At 39.1% G+C, this 23,396-nt stretch overlaps 1 protein-coding gene across 2 annotated transcripts; it reads right to left on the bottom strand.

The window, feature by feature from the left end:
* Positions 1-244: 244 nt before the first annotated feature.
* cers6 (ceramide synthase 6) lies at positions 245-23,335 on the bottom strand. Of its 2 annotated transcripts, none has more exons than XM_040028175.1 (11): positions 22,958-23,335; positions 20,739-20,844; positions 20,511-20,641; positions 13,818-13,875; positions 12,458-12,508; positions 12,251-12,343; positions 8,644-8,772; positions 6,328-6,434; positions 4,690-4,846; positions 4,514-4,537; positions 245-1,223 (listed from the first exon to the last, which is right to left on the bottom strand). In XM_040028175.1, the coding sequence occupies exons 2-11, from the start codon at positions 20,820-20,822 to the stop codon at positions 1,065-1,067; spliced, it is 993 nt and encodes a 330-aa protein (XP_039884109.1). In that variant the 5' UTR covers positions 20,823-20,844; positions 22,958-23,335; the 3' UTR covers positions 245-1,064. The 2 variants fall into 2 exon arrangements, with proteins under 2 accessions (XP_039884109.1, XP_039884108.1); XM_040028174.1 differs by lacking the exon at positions 22,958-23,335 and adding an exon at positions 21,826-22,278.
* Positions 23,336-23,396: the final 61 nt, after the last annotated feature.

Below are 23,396 nucleotides of genomic sequence, written 5' to 3' on the forward strand. Positions count from 1 at the left end.
CCTAACGCTCCAGCAGATCTACAGTAGTATAAATTTGAGGTATTAAGCAACCGTGCACAGAGAAGCAATGGGAGGAGGTTGAATGCTGTCTGTGTGTTACTGAGGCTAATGTGTCTCACAGTAGCCTCTTTTCACAGCAGGCATTTTGAATTGTCACAGTCAAACTGTGTACACTGCAGTTATGAGCCATGCTACCTCCACGATTAAGCTTATTCAACACACTCGCACATATTTGCAATCTTCATGTTTTTTTGTTTTTTTTATTGAACTATTCAAACAATTCTTGTCTGCCTCAAAAGAGGACAAATGGCCTTTAATGTAACGCTTACCAGAAATGTACCAGAATAATTAACAAAATGCTTCAACAGGGAATACAGCATCTAGCCATGTCTGATGCACACACATAATACTGTTATTGACATCTCATATACAGTTTGAGTGGAGAATGAATTTTAAAGTGTAAGTGAATGTCACATAACTATCCATTTGTGAGTTGTGGCATATCTTTGGAGGTGTAGCATTAAAAGTAAACCCAGGTCTTTAGCATTTTGCTAATACTCGTTACTGTTACTTGTTCAGGAGTATGTCATCTTTAACACTGACATCAAAGAATGTCGTAGATGTAGAATAAATGTCCAACTACAGTCTGCAAACTTATTTATAAAAAAAATTATAAATAAATAACATAGAATGACACAAACATAGGAGAAAACACACCCCCAGTATGCCAGACCACTGTATGTTAGAGTAGCATGCTTACACCATAGAGTGAAAGGCTTTCATTCACTGGTTAAACAGAGAGTGGGTTGTATCAATAGGAGTGCTTTGATATTTCACTGAGTGCAGTTTGATGTAAATATATAGATGAGGAGAGTAAACTGTCGAAGGAAATTAGTGAAGAATCAATAACAAAACTGCATTTAGCTAAATCTATCCAGAACTTCCAGACAGGCGATGTTGTTCATGTACCCACCACACACACACACTCTCTCTCACACCCTCTCGTACGCTCTCACACACAGAAGAATTGATGGTGTCTGTAGCGTGGCTCCACTCTTGTGATATCAGTGCTCGTCGGGATACGGGGCTCCTATCAGGTAGCCGTTGGTGCCATGACTTTTGTTTGTCCCATTGGTGGCGCTGGTGTGGTGCTTCTGATTTGGCGGTGGGCTGTCATCCTCATCAGAGCTGGACTCGATGTCGCTGCGGTCGTCTTTAGACACCTGCGGAACAGAAAGGGGCGGCTGGAGATTACATTTTTTTTTCCTCATTAAAATTCTTATCTGTTTCATTATCTGAGGCAGCCAAGCATAACGGTGTTATAAATGGCTTTTGCATGTGAAACGGGAGCTGCCAATCAATATCAGGCAAAAAATAGAAAAAGAAGAAGAAGCTATAACATCTATTCGCATACATGAAATAGGGAGACCTGTGGTTTGATTGCTTGTTTGTCTGTAAAATGTTAAAAAATTATTAAAAAATAGCCACTGTGACTGTTTAACTGTTTCCTTCTACCAGTCCAAAACACACATTTACCGTGCTTATTACCGTATTAATATGATTATCATATCATTTCTCAGATAATCTGCCACACTGATTTAGAGAAAATACACAAATGGCCACATGTTGGACAGTTTAACTGAAACACGACACGGACAATACTGATTTTTTTGTTTTTTAAAACAACCTACTTTAATGTTTTGCAAGCTTTTATTCAAAATACACATTATTATTCATAGATTCAAATTTAGTCAAGTGCACTGTCATATGAGTTAAACCATTTTCTCTTCTGTTTTTTCCTTCGTAGCAACCCGGAATTTTAAACTCCTGCAGCGCACACCTGCATCACAAAATTTACAGGGATTAAAAAACTGATTCACAGCGTATTACAATTCATGATTACTGTTTATGAACCAACTGTGATGCTGTGTGTCAGGAAATCTTTTAGCCTCATCCTTTAGATAGTTACCTCGGTGCCTGAATATCAACTCTTTGCATGTGGTAGGAAAAGCTGCTGTGCTGGAGTTTAATGGCAGTATATACTTATTACAGTTCTTTTCCTCAAGAGTCAATAAAATAATTGTGCCTTTTTAAAATGTTTAGAGCGCTGTTTAATTTTCTCAGGATGTCAAAGGATGAAATAAGGTGGTCTGCTGGCTGATCACATTTTTTTTTAAATAAAATTTTTGATTTTCATTTTTAAAGATGAAACAATCTATTAATTATCATGAGACATGGTTGTGGACATGAGGAGGATGAGAATACCAGCGAGGTTTACCTTGGTGCTCACACTGACAGTAAACTGGATTTTATTAAAAACACAGAAGCCCTCTACAAGAAAGGTCAAAACCATCTCCTTGAACATCTGCTAGATGGTGCTCAGGATGTTTTATAAGTCTGATAAGTCTGTAGTGGCTGGTGCCATCCTGGGTTTCAGAGAGGAGGATGCTTGTCCAAGTTACTAGCAATATTGGACAATCCTTCACACCCCTCTCCATCTCAGGCTGGACAGCCCACTTTATAACTCCTCCTTATGACACCCAGACTATTTGCATATACATAGTATTGTTTTAATAAACTTAATTTATCATTGCACTTTGAGTACCCTATTTTGTCCTCATTATTTTATATTTTACATATTTTTAATAAAGTATTCAGATTTTACAGAGTTTCAATTTTCTGTCTTTTATATGTATATTTTAAACGAACATCTGTAAAAAACTAATTCCTTCTGGCTTTAATAAAGTTTTCTGATGACATCCACAGACTAGCAGCACAACTGCTTAAAAGTAATTCTGAACTTTGACTTTAGAACAGCATATAGCAGTGGCAAAGTTAAGAGTTTCTACCAGAGGAGATCTATTGGATAGATTTGATTGACTAAAGCTGTTCAGATGTATTCAAATATGAGTATTATATTTTAGTAAAGGGAAAAAAAGTATTACTGTATTACATTTTAAATCCAAAAACTGTAACAGACCTTAATTTGCCACGTTAAAGCTGAGGCTAACAGGAATATCATCAGTTTTGTCACTGGTGATAAAGGAAAGCCTTGGACATTTTAACATTTTGATGGGAGAATCAAGGTGAGCAGCAAATAAAGTAACACAAACGCCAAATCTTTAAAGGATGGGATTCAAACTGCCGACCTTACGTTATGTAAAGTGAGAGCTCAACAGCTAAACTGCCAGCACCAATGTGTCTGTGAAGGTTCTCAGTCATCCAGGTCATCGTAGTCTTGGAAGAGAAAGCTTGGAAAGAAAAGCGTCTGGACTTATTTGAGTTGCTTGAAGACGCTTCACCCAGACCTCTACATCGGAGAGACCAAACAGCCACTTCACAAGCGCATGGCACAACATAGAAGAGCCACCTCCACGGGACAAGACTCAGCAGTCCATCTGCATCTAAAGGACAAAGGTCACTCTTTCGAGGATGCCAATGTTCACATTTTGGACAGAGAGGACAGATGGTTTGAAAAGGAGTGAAAGAAGCCATTTATGTCCACTATGAGCGACCATCTTTGAACAGAGGCGGTGGCTTACGACACCAACGTTCTGCCATCTATAATCCAGTTTTGAGATCCCTTCCCAGATGCTTTAACGCCCACTCACATCCTGGGCCATCTGACCTCAGGAAATCACATGATAGGGTGGGGCCAGGTTTCACAATGAGCTCACCTGAAACCCTGGTTGATTGTGACCCACACCCACTTTCACACCTTGGCTCATGTGATTAGGTAGAGGATCATCAGGGAGTCCTTTGTCCTTTGGGGGGAAACTCCCACTGGGTTTAAATCTGGGACTCCCCACCATTTGACCTTAGAACTGAAGAAGCTTCTTGGATGAGGTGAAACGTCTTCAAGAAACTTAAAGAAGTCCAGATGCTTTTCTTTCCAAGCTCCTTAGACTGCCAGCACCAATTTATCTGTTGTCTGTCTCAGTGATCTTGGCACAATAGGGACCATGTGCTGTAAGATTTACCGAAAAAGCTTAAAAACCTGTTGACGCGATGGACTTAATGTTCTTAAAAAGTGATTCAACAGAGGCCTTTCATGCTTCTTAACAATAGAAACACTCGCCAATCTGACATGGCAAGGTTTTCGAATCCACTAGAAGATAGTGAACACAGAAAGAGATTCATGTTAAAGTTTAGCTAATTTATTAGAGTGGACGGGAATCGCTAAAACAAAACAATTTACTAAGCTCTTCCTACTTCTGGTGCTTTGATGACAACGGCACCAGTTAAAAAGTTAAATGAGTTAAATGACCACCAAACCTAATTGGATCGATTGTCTAGGGAACCCAAATGTCTGTCCACAATTATGAGTGAATCCATCCTCTAGAGGTTCAGATATTTCAGAGGAAGTTGCAAAAGGGTGGTACAGGAAAAGCTAGGGAGTTTTCCACCTCAGGGACCATGAATAGCATGAATAAGAAGCTTTCAGCCAGTAACCACATTAGCTGCAAGAAATATGAGGAAAAACTAAAAGTTGTACAAAATGTCATGTACTTACATGTAACGGATTCCACTTTCCCACCTTGAATGTTGCAGGTTAGCATAGGAAACAGAAAGAGAAAATCAAAAAATGGCCCATCAGAACACCACACACTATTTATAGATGCACTAGCAGCACAGCAACCTAGATACAAAGGTAAGGATTTTGCAAAAGAACTGGGTTTAGTGACTCACCTTTCCTTTGGAGATGGCTCTGCATGCTGTCTTCACTATGAGGTAGGACCAGAAGGAGTGGAGCAGCTGCAGCATGATCAGAAGCAGGTTGAAGACCCACCAGGATGGGTAGGGCCCTATAATCTCCCAACTCTCAAACAAGGTGGTGTTTAAAATCCTTCCATAGCAACAGAGGGAGACAGAGAAAATTAACTTGACATAAAGAACTAAAGCACGCCCCCTCATTTGGTGAATTAGGGCGTGTCCTGGGGGCGAGTACACAAAGCCAAAGAAAGAAAGCTCTGCTCCAAACACATTGTTAAAATCCAGGTGTTTCATGAAAAGGGAGACAGAAATGTGAGTGTTTTATTTATAGTTCAATATGAGTAGAGCAATAATTTAAAATTTAATTGAAGTTGGCACTGTAAGAAAAATCAGTGTGTTGCCTAACTTCACATGACACACGATTGAAATTTTAAGGGTCTAAATTTAACCCTGGAACAATTCTTCCAATTCGTTCTGTGAATCATCCTCCAGATACTGAAGCCATGGCAACAGCTTTACAGTAATGACAACTTTACTACGGGTGTGGTGGGGGCTGACTAAAATGTAGCGTATGGGAGCATTATATTACAGTATGAACAGAGGACAGAGGATGTGGGGGTGCCGGCTAAAAGCTTCTTTCTGGAAAAAAAAAAAAAGACTTTACTGACAAATATTTCTCAAAGCACTTCTCCAGAAAGCCCCTAATTATCGAAGACAATCTTGATTCTATAAACTCAAAACAGCATTTTTGTGCTGAACAAGAATCGATGGTATCTCAAAGAAAAGCAGACGGCTGCAGCTGCCTGACTGGAAAACGAAATTACGTCTCTCTTCACTTGTGAAAGGTGTGATAACGCTGTGGCTACAGATGACTGTGGAATGACTTCCGTGCGCACGACTAAAATAAACGTATTTATTTTATTTTATTTTTTATTTTGAATTTATTTATTTATGACTGCAAATATCAGTCAAAAAAGGCAAATAATAACTGCCATTCGCAAAGTTATTGAAGAAATTAATTCAAGCTTTTAGAGAGTAATTAAATCTTTTAAACATTTAATTAATCTTCTCTTCTCTCTGTTACAGAAATTTGGATGGATTAACTCTGCTTTATAATGACGAATAAATTAAAGGTAAAACACCTAAAAAGCAGCGCCACAAAACGATGAAAGCTCTTTTTGAGTGGAAATCACTTTGATGTTTTTAACAATCCCATCAAACTCTAGACACAGTTTTCAAAGATAAACCAATAACCATAATGATCTGCTTTTCATTTACTGATATGTTTGGCTTTCTTTGAGAGTTTAAAGCTGTGGTATCCATAGTAACTATTACTTAGCAACACAAATTCAAAGAGATTCTGTCTGAACTGCAAACTGTTGTGCAGAAAAAAGAAGAAAAAAAAAAAGCCATTGAGATCTTGATGGCTAAATTTTCAGAGATGAATTGCCAAAATAAGCAGAGCAACTCAGGCATCTGCTTTAAAAAAAAAAACGTTCCGCAAGTCGTGTGAGCACATGCATGCAAACGCAAAAGGCTAACACACCTGCACTGAAGCCTGGCTTTAGAAGGATGCTAACTATGGTACACAACAAAGAAGCAAATAACACTCACCAGATGGGGTAAACTCCCAGCCTGGAGCTTATGAAGAGAATAGCAAACATTGCAAATAGCAAGTTGCACAGTATCTGACATTTGGCATAGTTGGCCATCTTGGCAGCCTGGGGTTAAAAAAAGAAACAGAAATTAATGTAAATAACATTAAAAAAAAAGGAAAAAACTCATGTTTCCAGTTTGAATTAAAAAAAAACACTACATTAAAGTCTGTTAAATGTGTGTAGGTTACATCAATGCTGAAAGAGCTGTGTGGGAGGTGAAGCCTGTTTTGCACGTAGTGTAGTTAGATTAGGGTACTAATGTGCAGATAAACATGAAGCCAAACAAAATCCTCATGTTCAACATTTGTGGAAATTAAAAAAAAAAAAAAAAAAAAAAAAATCAGCCATTAGCCCATACATATATACAGCCACGTCCCCGGTGACGCTCTCCCATCCCTTCAGCTCTTGCTTGTTGTGGGGTCTACTAAAGGTAGAGATCAGGTGACTGATCACAAGATCAGGTGAGATGAGATGACTGGCAAGGCTATTCTTTATCCTGAAAGGCTCTTTCAGGTTGTTTTCACTGGATGCGTGGGGTTGTTGTCTTGCAGAAGAAAGAAATCCCTTCAAACGTGTTTGGATGCATGCACATTGCTCCTGTGTGCCCCTACATTCACCCTTTTAGTTCGGTCAGCAGTAAAAGTATTGATTAATGCTGGCATGCCAGTTCTGCTGACAAATGTAAGGGAGCCATAGCTGAAGCACTAAAGTGTTTTCTCTGTGCTTTCTCTAGACTTACCTCTTTGAGTGCTTTTGACCTGGTGTGCAGGACTTTTTCTTTAAATTAATAATCTTGTTATCAATAGGTCAATCCAGGTCATTGCTTCACTCAGGTTTTGGTGTGTCAGGCATTTTTTCTTCTTGTCTTTTACCATTTAAACCAGGTGTTGATTTTGGCAAACCACATATGTTCATTTCTCTTAAAAAACAATGTGGTCCTCTAAACCTAATCCTGCTCTTCATTTAATACTGATGGACACTGGTCAAAATGGGAATTGTTACCAAACTCAGTGAATTTGTACATAAACCATGAAATGAACCACAGTGGTCATGTAATATCCAAGACCTTTATATTTGGGATCTCTGTGGCTACATCTTACCATATTCTTTGAACTGTTCTTATTCCAGGGTGGAATGATGGGTGGATCTGGCTTTCAATAGCTTTCCTAAAGCCCCGACCTCAACCCTATTGAAAATGAGTGGACTACACTTAAAAGAAACCCGACCAATTGAAAAGAACTCTACCAGTTTTGCTACGATGATTGGTCAAATATTGGCCAGAATTATGGCTGAAGTTTGTTGATGGCTACCAAAAGTGTTTAGCTGAGATGCATCTTGCTATGGGGACATTTACCCAAATATCAGTGAATAATATATGAATAAGTTTGACCCTGTGTGGATGAGAGAAGATCCAAAATAAATGAAAACTTGTGCACCCAGTTATTGGTTCTTTAACGTCATTAAATATGTATGCTTTACAATCATTCCACCCCAGAAAGAAAAGAGATCAAAGAAATCATTAAAAGCCCAAAATTACTACAACATTCATGCCAATGATGAGTCTATGTAAACTCCAAACAACAACTGTAGTTTTTTCATTCATTCTTTTGACTTTTTAGTTTAGTAGCCAGCTTTGTATTTCAAGTTGAATGCGCTAAAGAACAAAAACTACCACAATACCTTCAATGCAATGCAATTTAGATCTAATCTACACTGTATGGACAAAAGTATTGGACCACACCTCTTCATCTTTGAATTCAGACATTTTCAGTTTCATTGCCACAGGTGTATAAAATCAAGTACCTAGACATGCAGTCTGCCTTTACAAATATTGGTGAAAGAGTGGATCGTTATAAAGACCTCACTGAGTGTGGCACGGTGAAATTTCTTTGCTCTCAGAAGAAATTTCACAAGCAAACTCTCAACAATCAACTGTAAATGGCATACTTGCAAAGTGGAAGTGTTCAAGAACAAAGCCACAAAGTGGCTAATGACATAAAGTTACAGAGTGGGACTGCTGAGATGCACAATGCATAAACTTTGCCACTGTTTCACACAAAAACTATGTACCGTTTGTGGCATAGGTTTCTATGGCTGAGCAGCTCCTGTAGGTGTAATGTGTAGGCAACCCAGTACTTTTGTTCATATAGTATATGCATAGAGTTGTTGTTACATGGTGTGTTGTTCATACTGTGTAGACTGTGTTTAAATCACTCTACCCACACACCCATCTATCCATCCACAGTGTTTAAGTCTCTCCCCGGATCCTCACCTCTATCAGCACGTCAGCTGCATCGTGCAGACACATGACCAGAGTTCCCACTCGTGCCATGTTGTTCACATAGGAGAATACAATCAGAGAGATTGTTGCCACATGGTGCAGGAACATGATCAGGAAATCCTGGGGAAACAGCATCCAGCAAAATGTCACATAACTATAGAAAGAAGTTTTAAAATGTTACTGCATGCTGCACATATTACAATTTATGCAAACAAAAATAGCAAATACACCCCCAGCGCCCAAGCATTTATCAACAGTTTCTGCAGTAGTGTGTTTAAAAAAAAACCCAACTAGATATTCACACATCCTACTATCTCAGGCACAGATGTGTCTCAAAAAGGGAAGATCCCACTGAGAAAACAGTTTGCTTTCTTTTTACAGTGTGGTGTAGTGTTGGAGGAACTGGGCCCTGTGTGCTTCTTTATCTTCCTTAAACATATCAGGGCTGCAGTTTTAAAACATTTAAGTGTTGAATGAGGTTTTAGAGTTGAAAGTGAGCTAAAAGCTATGTTTCTTCAATACAATCCCTGCTGTAACTACACAACTAACGATATTGGTATGAGCCGTTAGGTTTTCTAGCTTTGAACAGAGCTCCAGATGACTAAGGGGCTGGGCCGGGGACAAGGGGGGCATTCCTCTAACAAATCTTTAGCTACTGAATCATCTGAGGATGGCAGCTTAAAGCACCCAGAACCAGTCCAAAGTGGCAAGTGAATGAGGAGAGAAGATGAGCAGGAAGAGTAATGATGCAAGATAGAGAGTGAAAGCAAGGCAAGAGTGTGCAGGGGGAACATACTGAAATTGGCAGGGGATGCAGAGGACCTCCTCAGCGTAGTGCTGTGCATGAAAAAAACTGAAAGGAGAAACAAAAACAGACAACATGCCAACAGTCAACAAAGAGATGACAGAGTGAAGGCATACACAGCATGGCATCGTGAGGGCTGCTGCTGCTTGCTGCTGTGAGTGCAGTGAGCGGAGTGTGTTTGAATAGAGGGCAGAGCTGGGATGGAGTGGAGACAGGAGTACGATCATGGCTGGAAGGCATGCAAATTGATGCTTAATGAGCCAAAAGTGTGGCCATTTTCATAAAAAAAAAAAGATGAAGTGGGATGAAGATGACTGAATGCTTCCATGGACTGACTTTCAGCTTAGACACAGACCACGTTGGTTCTTTAAAAGAATGCACAGCAGAGAATAAAGGGATTTTTTTTTTACTATGATCTTTTTCTTTGTTATCTGTCGTACAAATAAAGTTACAGTGACTGATATATACAAGTTTTAAATCACTCAGCGTACATGCATTCACACCCTATAGGCCTAAACCAATTTCTGATCGCTTTAAACGCTCTGTTTCAGACAGTTTTTTCTACTGATGAATCTGTATGATATCAAAGCGAGGTGCTATACACCCCTCCTGTTTATGAGAGCTAGCCAATCAGAACAAAGGAAAAAAGTTGGCTTAAATGTAGCTCCACAGACATATCAGCTAAAATGGCTCGTTTCAGACAATGGGTGAACTGAGGGGTTGCGCTATAATCCAGGAGAAGGATTATTTTGAAGAGCAAAGATTGCTATCAGCTTTAGTAGAGTTAAGTCTAGAAAAATGGAGTGGAAATGAGCATAGGTACACTTTAATAGACCTGATTATTTGTGAAAGCAGATTTTACATTAGGTGAGCTGCCTCCAGAGTCCTGGTGCTGTGCATGCAGTTTCACTGTTGTAGCTGCGCGACCTGTGCCAGAAACCTGATTTGTTCTATGTACGTGCAAAAACCTTTCACAATAAAACCACAAGACATATGCTCTGTGTGACTGCAGTAATCTCAGAGTAGTATACAGAAGTGTATTGAAGCTGGCTCTAGGGTTTAACCAAAAACTTGGTCCTAATAGTTAAACAGAAAATTGAATCTCATCCTTTTTGTGTTTTTGTGAACAATGCTAAAATATAAGACGCTAATAAAATAAAGGATTATATATTTACCTATTAAAGTACACACACTTGATAAACAAAAAAGCAGGTAAAAAAAAAAACTGCTTTAGCTGAGTAAAATAGTAATTTGAACCTAAATTAGCTTAAGCATTTATTTTACATATTAACTATAAGACATATTTGTTATGATTTTATATAAATCATAACAAATATACATTTATTAATTTGTGTACAAGAAAGTCCACTGCATTAGAAAAAAGTCAAAATATGAGAAAAAAAGACTTATTTACCTGCTTGCAGATAAGCAAAATATGTAGCCTATCTTTCTATAGAACAGTGTTTTTAATAATATACGGATCTTCGGTTATAGTGATTTATTGCAACACTGGGAAGAAAAAGATTCCTTTTTAACTACTGTCTTAACTGCCAGTAGGTGCATATATCTCAGCACACACATCAACACAAATCATTTTGTCAAATGTGACACATTATACCCTCAGTGGTTACTTTATTAGGTACATCTGTTCAACTACTCGTTAATGTAACTATCTAATTAGCCAATCACATGGCAGCAACTCAATGCATTTAAGCGTGACTTTGAACAATGGTTGTGGTTCCAGACGTAGTTGTGGGTGCCAGACACGCTGGACAAAAAAAAAAAAAAAAAAAAAAAAAAGATATCCAGTGCTTTGTTGATGCCAGGGGTCAGAGGAAAATGACCAGACAGCTTCAAGCTGATAGGAAGGCAAAAGTAACTCAAATAATCACTGGCTACAACCAAGGTATACAGAAGGCCATGTCTGAACATGTAAGACGTTGAACCTTGAGTCAGATGGGCTACAGCAGCAGAAGACCACACTGGGTGCCTCTTCTGTCAGCTAAGAACAGGAGACAACTCACACGGCCTCACCAAAATTACTTCCTGCTACAACATTTGGACCATAGGGTCAAGATTTGGCATAATCAACATGAAAGCATGGATCAGTCCTGCATTGTATTTATGATTCAGACTGCTTCTGGTGTGGTGTGGAGGTGTAATGGTGTGGGGAGTTCACTATACTTAAATGGCCTCCACAGTGACTGGATCCCAATCCAATAGAGCATCTTTGGAATGTTGTGGAATGGGATATTCACATGAATGAATGTGCAGCTGACAAACCTGCGGCAACTGTGCGATGCCGTCATGTCATTATCAACCAGACTCTCTGAGGAACGTTTCCAGCATGTTGCTGAATCTATGCCAAGAAGACTTAAGGCAGCACTGAAAGCAAAAGGAGGTCCAACCTGGTACTAGGAATGTGTACCCAATAAAGTCACCTTTAAGTTCAGTCATTGGCTGAAGGGATTATTTAAATGTAGTTAATCAAAGTTTTTGTAAACTAGTTAGAATAAAGTGTTTCGGCTTCGTGTTAAAGTTTAGTTAATTTATACAGTGATGATACAATCAAACTGATTAAAACAGACTAAACATTAATCACAAAAGGATCGGGATGTCTTTTCTGTGATAGTGCTACTTACACTTGCATAAGGACAACACATTTTTCTAGATTCAAAACAAATAAGTAAGTAAATAACCTTGTTCTCTTTTCCCTTCTAACAAACAAATGATGATTTGTGCCACTGGACATGCATGATGTGTGTTTTTTTTATGACATGTGCTCATAATTACCTTCCTCCTGATGTCTGTGAATTGGGAAAACAGCAACGACAGATAGAAAGACAGCTCCAGTATATAGTAATAATGGATGTCCACAGTCAGCGGCTGCATAAACATACAAAGCAGCAGAGTTAAAATAAATATTTGATAGGTAGTAAATCCAGGAATGCTGTAACATGATCGCAAAGGATGGGTAAACATTGCAGAGTAAATGTTTACCTGGTAAGGGTAGTTGTACCAGCACTCTTTAGTGTTCCATAACCATGGAGTCTACAAGAGATGAGAACAGTACGTTTATACCTTAGACAAAGAAAATCAAACAATATAATAAAAAATATTATTAAACTTTGACTGACTTGTTGAGGGGCAATGATAGCAGCAATTCTTTGGCTCATATAAAACTCAATAAATGCTAAATTGCTATGTTCTGCTCACACCACCATAAGACAAAAATCTCGAGTAGTGACGTAAAGATGAGAAGAGTGACGGCAACTGAGATGCTAAAAAAATGTGTTATAAGCAAACAGTGACCCATCACTGGGGCTGAGTTTACGTCTCCTGCACTCCTCTCCAGACCCGCTCTATTAATAAATCCCGCAGAGGCTGGAGCCTGCAGCAGCGGCTGCCAGGGACTTAACTATTTTCACAAAGTGCTTCGTCATGCAACTTGTGTCTGTGAGAGATTTATCCTGCTCTGTCTCAGCCACTGCTGTGATTGTGTTAATATACGGATTTTCATGAATTTATGCATGAACTCTATTAAACCTATCTCGGTCACATATTTCAGTCAAATTTGCTTAACTGGCTTGTTACCATAAATGTATGAACTCTACAAAGTGTGGCTTATTGATGTGTCTGCTGGAATGTCAGGCTTTTTAAAGAGGAAACACCGTTTCAACTGGAAGCACTGGGAAGCCCCTAAACTACACATAGTAGGCTTAAGGCACTGCATACATGCATACATATTCATGAAGGTAAAAATATCTTTTAACAGGACATGAAAAATGGTCAATATGAATATTATCATTACACGGGTATAGTTTTAGGTGTGGTAACCCTAAAAGTTAAGCTAAACATCTGGTTAAATGGTATATGTCATAAAAGGGGCATTTAAAAAAAAAAAGCCATGCTTTATTGATAACACGCTTACACTACTCACCGTAGGAAAGCCACAATTTCCAACAATGACAAAGTCACTTAATTAATTAAATAGCAGTGATGACCACTTTAAATGTCATCATCTTAGTTATTTCAAGTCCTTGTTTTTGTATAAGTAGGTGGCCCTTCTTACACGGGATAACGCGACACACAACAGAAGCTCCTTTGAACATTGGCTTCCAGCTGTTAAAAACTACATGTCACTATAGTAACACAGAAAACCCCCTGACTGATTAGAGGTCATTTTTATTCCTCTACTGCCTTCCCTTTTCCTTTTTTTGTCTTTATAAAATTAGTCACTTTAATTCAATTTTATCATGTACCGCTATACTTTAAGTGGTTTAGAAAATAGCTTCACATCTCACAGATCCATATTAAATCCAGCTCCTGTTACAGAAACTCTTCTTTAAGTAAAACTTACCTTTTTAAGGAATCGTACTCCGTAGGTAAATATGTATAAGTAGAATGTAAATCTCCACCTGAAACAAATAAAAAGATCATGACTATAGACTCATCTGATCACAAAAATCTTTAGTTTTTCTTTTGGGGGTGTAACCTTAAAAAATGTGTTTAACAGCAGTGGATTTCAGTTTTGGTCTAGTCTGGAGCAACACTAGTATTAAAGACAGCCTCCTCTAGCTCTGCAGTGCACACATATTTGCAGCTGTTTATATTTATCTTTTTTTTGCACATTGATTTCTGTTTTCTACAGAATCCAAACAAAACACATTCTGAGACCATTTTGAGGAGAATAATGACCTGCATCCCAAAATGTTTTCCAGAATCTGATGTAATACCACTCGTGCTGTATGCTATTTACTTTGTTTAATCCCTTGGTGCAACACGCTGTGGCTCACAATGTGGCTGTTATGCCTGTAATTAGGAACTGGAAGTGGCGTAAGGGCTTCTTATTCAACTCTGCAGTCTAGGGCAAATCAATGAAAATAAGACGTCACTGACTTCCCTTGTGAGGTCTGGAGGGGGGAAAAAAAACACTCACTCTGTCCATTCCCAACCCTTCTCTGCTTTATGTAACCCTGCACATAAATTACAGTAACCACAGCTACACAATGATCGGGAAAGTCATCACGAGGTCTGACTTCGAGCTTACAAGAAGGAAACTGCTTCAGCTGACACATCAGTGATCAAAGATGTGCTTATAAAATACCTCCTACTTATCCCAGTCATCAATTGGGAGGAATGATTCAAGATTGGCCCCTTAGCAAGCCTCCTATCCAATGCAGCTTCCATAGTTGTGCAAGCTGCATTACGCCAATTATTTCATTCGTGTCTCTAAATGGAGTCAAATTAGCCCACAAGGAGAAACTGTGATGACTTCATTAAATATTTCAGTCCTCTGAGATGTCACTGTTATCTTATAGTATCCTTTTTAATGCATCTCCGCACACCAAACGGGTGACAGCTGGACAGAGATTTCCACAGTTTTTCTTTAGAACAGCAGTAATATTTGCAGTGGTTAACTTAAATAAATAAAAAAGTAAGGCAAAAGCTGGCAAATGGATTGAGATTGATGCAGGGTATTTCTAGTATTTCTTGACTTTTTACACCACAATTTACATTCACAAAGTGCTTTATTCTAGATATACAGATCTTTTATCTGTTACACACACATGCGCACAACTATGGATGAACTTTCACCCTCATATGAACTAGACTGACTCACTCATCTCGTGAGCCCAATAGACAGTCAGTCTAATAACACTAGTTATTGTGTTCAGCTGATTACTATAAGTTACTATAGATGCCTGAGTGTAAAGGTATGTCTCTGCATTTTTAGATTGCATAAACTCTTTTGAATACAGTTGTATAACTCCACGAATCGAACCAGAGGAACAAAGCAGAGCTTGACTTCTATGACACGGAAGAAAACATCCACTGACAGACGATGTGGATCCTGTCGTGTGAAACAAGCATTTGCATACTTTAAAGGTTGCGCGGTGTGGTTGTTTGACCTCAAATCAAACACCTTTGGACAGCTGCAGGCCCTGAAACTCCACGATTCATAAACGCTCAAAGAAAGAGAACAAGGTAAATCCACATCGGCTCCTTTGTGCAGGAACGAGCTGTTACTCGCGATGAATACTAGAGGAATTATTACCACATTGACGTGCTGCTTGTGGAAGCCATCATTAACTGCTTTTTGTGTCTGATCAACAGTATTGTAAGAGCAAATCAGCTGGACGAGTCTACCTGAAACACAGTAAAGACTGTTGCATGGCAACTGGTTGATGAAGCCTGCAAGAGTCTTTTACAAGTGCTACTGAATCACTGCTATATATGTGCAATCACAATGACTCACAAATGCTTCCTTTGAATAGTTTTTTTCCCTGTCGTCAGGCAGCGATTGAGTTTTGTCATTATGAGTTACACTTTTTCAAATTGATGATGACAGTTGAGCAAACTGGCACCTTTTAAAATTTAATTATCTAAGAGCTGCTGTGTATTTGGTGCACTCGATGGAAAAGCTATTAGCCAATTATACTTTTAACTAAACAATACCGTGTATCAGCTGTGGTTAATAGGATTATTCTTGTGCAAATTTAGGCATAAAAACTATAGTTCATACAGCGCATATGCTTAAGGTAATGCTCGGATACAAACACCGTCTTTTTATAAGTGCTTAATCATGCTTTAATAAATTGTTTTTTTACGTATGATGAAAGGCTGGATTTCAAATTTAGACAGCTCAACTAATCACGGAGAGCTCAAATGTACCTGTTTAGACAGGACATTGCTTGAGGGAGGAAATAATTGCAGGGGTGACTTTGATTTGATTAAAAACTCAGTAATGAGGCTGCTTTTATTCTGAAGGTAGCGCCTAGTGTTGGAATAAAATCATAAAAAGCAGATCGTACTGGCTCATTTAATTTACCTTTGTCACTTCTCCAGGTGGGAAGCCTGAGCACCAGCTCGCTGCAATTGTCTGCATTCATACTGTTCAACATAACAATTAGGCATGAGTCTCCAGCTTTATCAAAACTCACCAGTCAGGAAGCTTTGTCCCCTCATTGCAGTTAGATCAGCAGTAACAGCTCTGATATTATTCAGGTAGTAATAGGTGCACCGCCTACCTATGTATATTTGTCTACTTTGGTTTAATTACATAGACACGATTTTAAAAATTACTGAAATGAAAAAGCTTGTTAAGTGCCAGTTTGTTTTAACGTGGTGCTGGAACATGGCGAGCAGGCTGAGGGATAACGTGTGTAGCTGTCTTCTTTGATATGCACATGTAAATGACCCATCTCTCAGCTGCCCTAAAAGCATCTGCTGAGCACAATCATAGTTATTACTTGTCAGCTTGGAGTCTGGCAAACTGCTTCTGAAGTGTATGAGACTCCCACACCTACGTTTTGTTAGAGGGAAAGCAGTAATGAGGATGCTAGTAGTCTCAGCTGCTGATAATGATATATTTCTGGAGAGTTTAAATGCATCAATTCATTTTCGATAATCTACTTTTAATCCAGTTAAAAGTTAGGAAACATTTTGAAATGTTATTGACATTTTTAGATGTAAATTGGACAGTCTTGCGATTGCTTCTTTTCTTATTACTTTGATTTATTTGGTTTTAATCTTGCTTTAATATGCTTTACCTTTGATTCATTTATTTGCAATTATATTGGTGCGGTCATTATGTTTTGCATCTCTCTCTCTCTGACTCCTGGTTTCAACGTGCACTCAGTGCATGCATTCTTGCACGTTTGTATTGTTTATCCATCTGAAAATGATTTTGGTTAATTCCTCATCTAACAGTTTTTAAACTGTTAGATGAGGAATATGTAGTAGTTTACACATTCTCCTAACAATCAAAAAAAGCCCCGGTTTGCTTCCAGGAACTGTCAGGAAGGGCATCTGGTGTAAAAACTCAGCCAAATCGAACCCCTTGTGAAAGTAGCTTTAGATGAGGCATCGTCACCAATAATACCCACGTGAAAATTAACTGAAAACTCTAAACTATATAGAAAAGATGGATGTCTTTTGCTGAAACTGCATTTTCAGTTAAAGACAGAGCTATCTGAAACCCCTGAAAGCAGAGTTGGATTTTAAAACTTTCTCTACAATAGTCAGTGCTGGTCAAAAACTAGACAGAACTGCAATAACCACCTCAGCTTGCCATTTCTGCACATGAAATCAGGATACAGATGCTCATGTGATTTGCTTTCTTTTGTATTTTGCTTTAGGGAATTGCTTTTTTGTAGTATTTGAAACAATAGCATGCAATCTTAGGGGATGCTTGAACCATTAGGGTATCAATCAAGGGACTGCTGTTGAAAATTCGGTTTGGGTGATATCCAGATTCTGCCTTTGGAACATGGTTTGAAATGCTGACTTTAGGTAGTCTGACTACATTTCTATGTAATTTTGTTGCATAAGCACAATGTAAAAAGTTGAATTTAATGGGATGTGTTCAAAAGACATTAACTTGGCTGATATACATTCAGTTTAAACCAAGCATATTTTCCTCAGTGATTAATTATTTGAATAAGTAAACCTTTGAGTTTATATATTTCAGATGTATTTTAATCAAAAATAATGCTTCATGTTTACGAGGGCAAACAATCCTTTATTGAGTGTACTTGTCCTTTAGTAAAAAAAGAAAAGATGAGATTTAAATTCAAATATTTGAATTTAATTTGGAAGAATGTGTTTGTCCTTTTCTTCTGTTTTTAGTTTCTGTGCTGAGATGAAAAAACTGCACTCCTATGTACCACGTGGTAGGAGGAATTTGTGCATTTCCAAAGAATACTCCCTGAATAATCCACTTCAATTGGTTGTAATGTGGAAAGCAAAAAAAAAAAAAAATTACTTGGATTTAGTAGCAGTCCATTTAATTATGCATCAAATATTAAGGGGCACCTGACATAGATAATATAAGGTTAAAAATCATCATTATTTAATAGTATTAACTCTAGTAACAGACATTCTTTGTCACTGTCTTTAAAATAAAGGAAAAAAGTGGGTAATTTTATCCTTTATGATAATTTCTTTATTCTCAGTGAACGCAACGATGAAGAAGAATGGAGCAAGATGAGATCAGACAACTGGAGCTGTTGAGCACATCAAAGCGAGCTCCTGCCTCAGCCTGTAACGACCAAGAACTGAAAAGAGGAAGGGCTCTACTCCCCAAGTACACTGCAAAATCTTAATTTACTGTGAAGCCTCTTAGTCTGAGTGAGTTTTCATTTCTTTATGGATTTTCTTCCTTTCTATATAAACAAAGTTATTGCAGGTTTGTTGCTAAGAAAAAAAATAGTACACTTGCACTTGACTGGATGACTTTTTTCTCTCTTTTTTTTGCAGTCTGTCTGGGTAACAAAAGCTGGGAGACAAAGTCCATGCAGAGCCTTCATTATTTTCAGACCAAATGTGTCTACTACATGCTCCCAGTCTGCATAATGAAAAGAACAGACACAAAATCAGCCATCATGACAACTGCGAGACAAAGAATCCTATCAGTCTGTAACAGCTGTGCATGAGGGCCTAATTAGAGCACAATCACTGCTAGAAGCACTGAAGCCAGCCTGTTTGGAGGACTGCACTGTGGGCAACTGAGACTCACAACCTGGACAAACTATTGCAAAGCCCCGTGTTGTCTGCTATCAATGATGCCGAGTGCAGATAACAGTTTCGGCACGGGTGTTGCTTTGAACGAACGAATGCCAGCAAAGCATGTACAAAAAGCCCTTACATATTTCATACAGACACAAATCGAATCTCTCTTTTCATTTTTTTTTTTTTTGTGTTCAGATTCTTCTTTGAGCTTGTAACAGGAGTCCAGTAGTCTAATCAGCCGACAGTGGTCTCCTGAGTGAACAGCAGCCTCAGGCAGATCAGAAGATGTGAGGCTCCCCGTGTCTCGAACTGCCAGATTTGCTCTACCGGTGTCAGACATGACCCTGCTCTGACAGCGACACTCGCTCGTTGGCCTTTAACATCACACGCCAAGTAACTACCATTTCCCTGATGGCAAATGCTTTACTGCAGATTAGCCAGTTCTCTATTACAGACTGAGTGGGTTTGCTGGTTCGCACTGGGACTATTATCCAACAGCAGCACCAGCATTTATGTTGCAATCTTCATAAGCCATGTAAGACACAGCACTGACTAACCAAAACTGAAGCAGCCCTCTTATAAGCTTTCAAAGGACCACACCAGCATTTCTGCTTGAATTTGACCACAAAGCTGAAATAAATGATCGCTGACTGATTATCAGTTGAAGACTCAACATAACACTAACTGGAAGAGAGGGAAATTTAACATAATATATCGCCTGTGTCCAGTGTGTTTCTCCTGCGCATACCTCAGCTCAATTTAACATCAATTCAGCTCTTGAGAAAGAGCCTCCCTCTCATCTTAGCAGGATCCCAATTTAAGATTTTAAAATGCTCTTTTTCTTCCCTTGCTGTTCTAGTCTTGATTTATTTGAAATAATTACTCCATGAGATGACAGTGAGATCCAAAAGAAAGGTTGATTGGCTTACAACTTGAACAGTATCAGGAGTTTATCTTAAATTCAATTAAATTCAAATCTCTTCTCCTATCTTGTTCTATGCTTGTCCGATTAATTCTCAAGTTGGACAGGACAATTTTGTTTCAGATCGAGTTATTATTTTGGTTCTCTGCTGTCCTCTGTGTCATTTCTCAAATCTCATATCTTTAAATTTGACATTGATTGTCAAAGAAAAAAAAAAATAACTCCAACAAGGTGAAGATTTTAATGAGCATCTGTCACTACAGCCCTCAAATTTCCCCTTTACATTCCTGCCTCCATTTCCCTAATTTGTTTTTTATGAGTATGTGCACCCACACAATTTACCTTCAGTTCCATACCGTATGAAAATGAACTTGCAGAGACATGAAACAAGCTCGATTTTTAAAATCATTAACCATGCCTGCTTTTACTGCTGTCACAGATGTGTTGTTGATAAGTGGTAAAACAGCGCAGCCGATTCAAATGACTACACTCACAACAACTGCGACCAAAAGTTAAGCACCAGTGCACAAACTCTGATGTTTACAGAGAAAAAGAAGCGTGCAGAGGAAACATGGCGTGCAGCTAAGTGAGGAATGTCTTGATTATAGTTTGTCTTACATGCTCTCACAGAATCTGGCGAGAGTGCTGGGCTTCTCTTGGTTGCGTCGTTGTCTGAACCAGCGCTGGATGGTCCGCACATCCCAGTCGAGCTGCTTGGAGAGACCCTCCAGCCTCTTCTCATCTGGGTGCTGTCAAGAAAATATAAACACTCCATAGGTTAGATGTAGTTCAGTTATTAAGCTATAACTGAATGATAATTAGAAAAAAAATGAAAACGTGGACAACCTTGGTTATAGCAGTGAAGACCTTTTCCAGGATGGCATTGGGTTGTGCTTTTTGCGGCCCGTTAGTCTGGATCTTCAGGCCCATGGCACATGGTCTGGCAATAAACCTGCAAAAAACAGATCATGACACCATTTACATATTAAAGGACTCAGTCTCTTTTCTTTTATTCTTTAAATTAAGGACACTGGAGCAGTCAGTAATGCATACTCTTTCTCTGCAGGTGCTGAATAACAGTGTACTGTAAAGATCTTTTGACCACAAACGGTTTAACACAGAGGGGAAAAAACACCTATGTGTTGAACTGCTGAAGTGTAGTATCCACGTAGTATTGATGAAGAAACAGTAAATGACGCCACAGTGTGACTTGTTTGTCAAGATGTGGTGAGAAAGTACACAAGAGTTGACAGTCAGCTGCTAAAGTTAACACGTGGCTGTCTACATGAACAAAAATAATAATACTGATATTAAAAACTCCCCTTACACAGACATATATTTCATGAACGAAAAACCAGCAAGTCAAACATCATCGGATCATTTTAACTTTGTTACTGAGCGTAAATGAGGGCTTAGTGTGGAAATGTAAGGCCTCACTCACTACTTTGTAAAGAAACTCTCATGACAAGCATTGCTCTGATGACACCATCGTGGCTTAACGGTCAGACACATGATCATGCAACATGCAAAACATCACAAATGGAGCAGTGAAAAAAAACCCAAAACACAACTCCCCACCGATAAGATAGGTTAAAGGAAACGGTTTTTAGAACGATGGTTTGCAGAAATTATGGTTTGGGCTAAGAGGACGGTGAGTGGATTGGCCAGGTATGGTAACTTGGCCGCACAGCGTGTGCATGTGTGTGTGCCTCGACAGATGCATCAAATGCAGACAGCGCGTAACGCTGCGGCCCTGCAGAAAGAAAGATGATCACCCTAGTGATTTGTGGGCTAACCAGACAAGATGCCATTGTTTAGGTACCAGACTGACACACATGGACAGCGGAGTGTGCTGCATCGTTCGCCGGAATATTTCGACAATAGAAGACCGTATCACAGCCACCTGGATTAACGCATGTGCGCGTCGACCCACCTTTCGAAAACCAGTCGTATCATAAAGATGCAGAATGCTAAAGGACAAGCCAGATAGAGATCCTCGGCTTGCGGAAACGTTGCCTCATCTGTGTTTTTTAAGTCAGCCCAGGTTACATTGTGAGGGAGCCAGAATCTCTCATTCCAAAACCACGCCAGAATACCGGCCATCTCCCTGCAGCAGACACTGTGACCGGGTCGAAAGAGAAATGATGGCCCGCTGTATCTAGGAGGTCTCTCAGATGCGATCTGACGGCACAGGCTCTGCTGATGATGAGATATCCGTGTGCGATCGCCGTCCGTCCGTTTCCCCTCAGCTATTCCAGTGTAGGGAAGTAGACTCAATCAGCTCCTCTGCAACTGATTGGTGCGCTGACATGTCATGCAAAACAGTCAGCGCACATGCCGGGGCTATACCACGGCGTCATCAAGGTAAAGCACTGGGGTAACACTCAGCCTAACACAGTATAACTGATTCCCCTTTCATAAAATACAGAATGGCGTTTGCTTTATATATACTCCTGTTTTATAGGTGTGATGCTTTTATTGTTGGAGAATCCTGTAGTAACCTGCCGACCTGGTGATGACTCACCTTCAGATACTGAAGATACAGATTTTTACTGTCAAACTCAAACTGATCTTTAATGACTTTTAGAAAGAAAAAAAAAAGACAATAAACATTGACACAGTGGAGCATGCTCCACCGTTTACCGCTGTGCTTGGTAAATTCTGCCACCTACTGACAGATTTCGTGTAGTAACCCTGATTCCAATAACAAAAAAGAAAAAACGGTAAGGGCAAAAAGACAAAGACATACTTAAAGCAAATTCATTTTGGTGGTCAATCAGCCAAGGAAAAGATAGTGGACAGAAGTAAAGAAGAGAGTGCAAGAAAGGTGGAGTGGTTGGAAATGAGCATCACAATGAGAGCAGCAAAAGTGAAATGGGAGATTTACAAGATGGTAGTGAGACTTTCTTTGATGTATGGTTTGGAAATGGAGACCAACATGAGCTGGAGATTTTGAAGATGCTAAGATTTTTTGTTGGGGGTGACCAACAAAAATTATCTATGAGTTAGAGACAAAGACAAAGAAGGAGGGATAGTGGGTAAAAAAAATTAAAAAGAAAAATTACCATTACATATGTTAGAACAGCTTTGAATTGCTTTTGAGTGAGAAGTGGATCCACGCTGTCCCAGCAAAGTGTCTCCACAGCATGTAAGAGCCATCAGATCCTGTCTGGGGCCAGATCAATCCAATAGGGCACCTTTGGGGTGTGGTGGAAGAGAAGATTCACATCATGGATGTGCAGCCAACAAATCTGCAGCAACTGTGTGACGCTATCGTAGTGGGTAGTGGACGCACACAGATCAATAAACAGTCTGATGGCGCCATCTGCTGGACAGTAGTATGATCGTCACCAGCAGTTCTGACTGCATGTGACATATTCTGGACATATTACTGAAGTTACACACACGCGACGTCATCCTCACGTCAGTATTTTAACACATTCATTGCTATTTTAACTCAAACACAATTTCCTTAATATATGTGATGTAACCATTCTTCTAACA

Source organism: Simochromis diagramma, unplaced genomic scaffold (assembly GCF_900408965.1).
Source record: "Simochromis diagramma unplaced genomic scaffold, fSimDia1.1 OVJJ01000343.1, whole genome shotgun sequence".
In the NCBI taxonomy this organism is placed as follows: Eukaryota; Metazoa; Chordata; class Actinopteri; order Cichliformes; family Cichlidae; genus Simochromis; species Simochromis diagramma.

Coding starts and splice junctions, on each gene's coding strand:
- cers6 (XM_040028174.1), bottom strand. CDS start 21,995: ATGGCCGGTATTCTGGCGTGGTTTTGGAATGAGAGATTCTGGCTCCCT. Junction 13,876..20,510: donor GCCAGATTCTGTGAGAGCAT/GTAAGACAAACT, acceptor TATTTGTTTCAG/GTGGAGATTTACATTCTACT. Junction 8,773..12,250: donor TCACAGACATCAGGAGGAAG/GTAATTATGAGC, acceptor CTGTTTCCCCAG/GATTTCCTGATCATGTTCCT.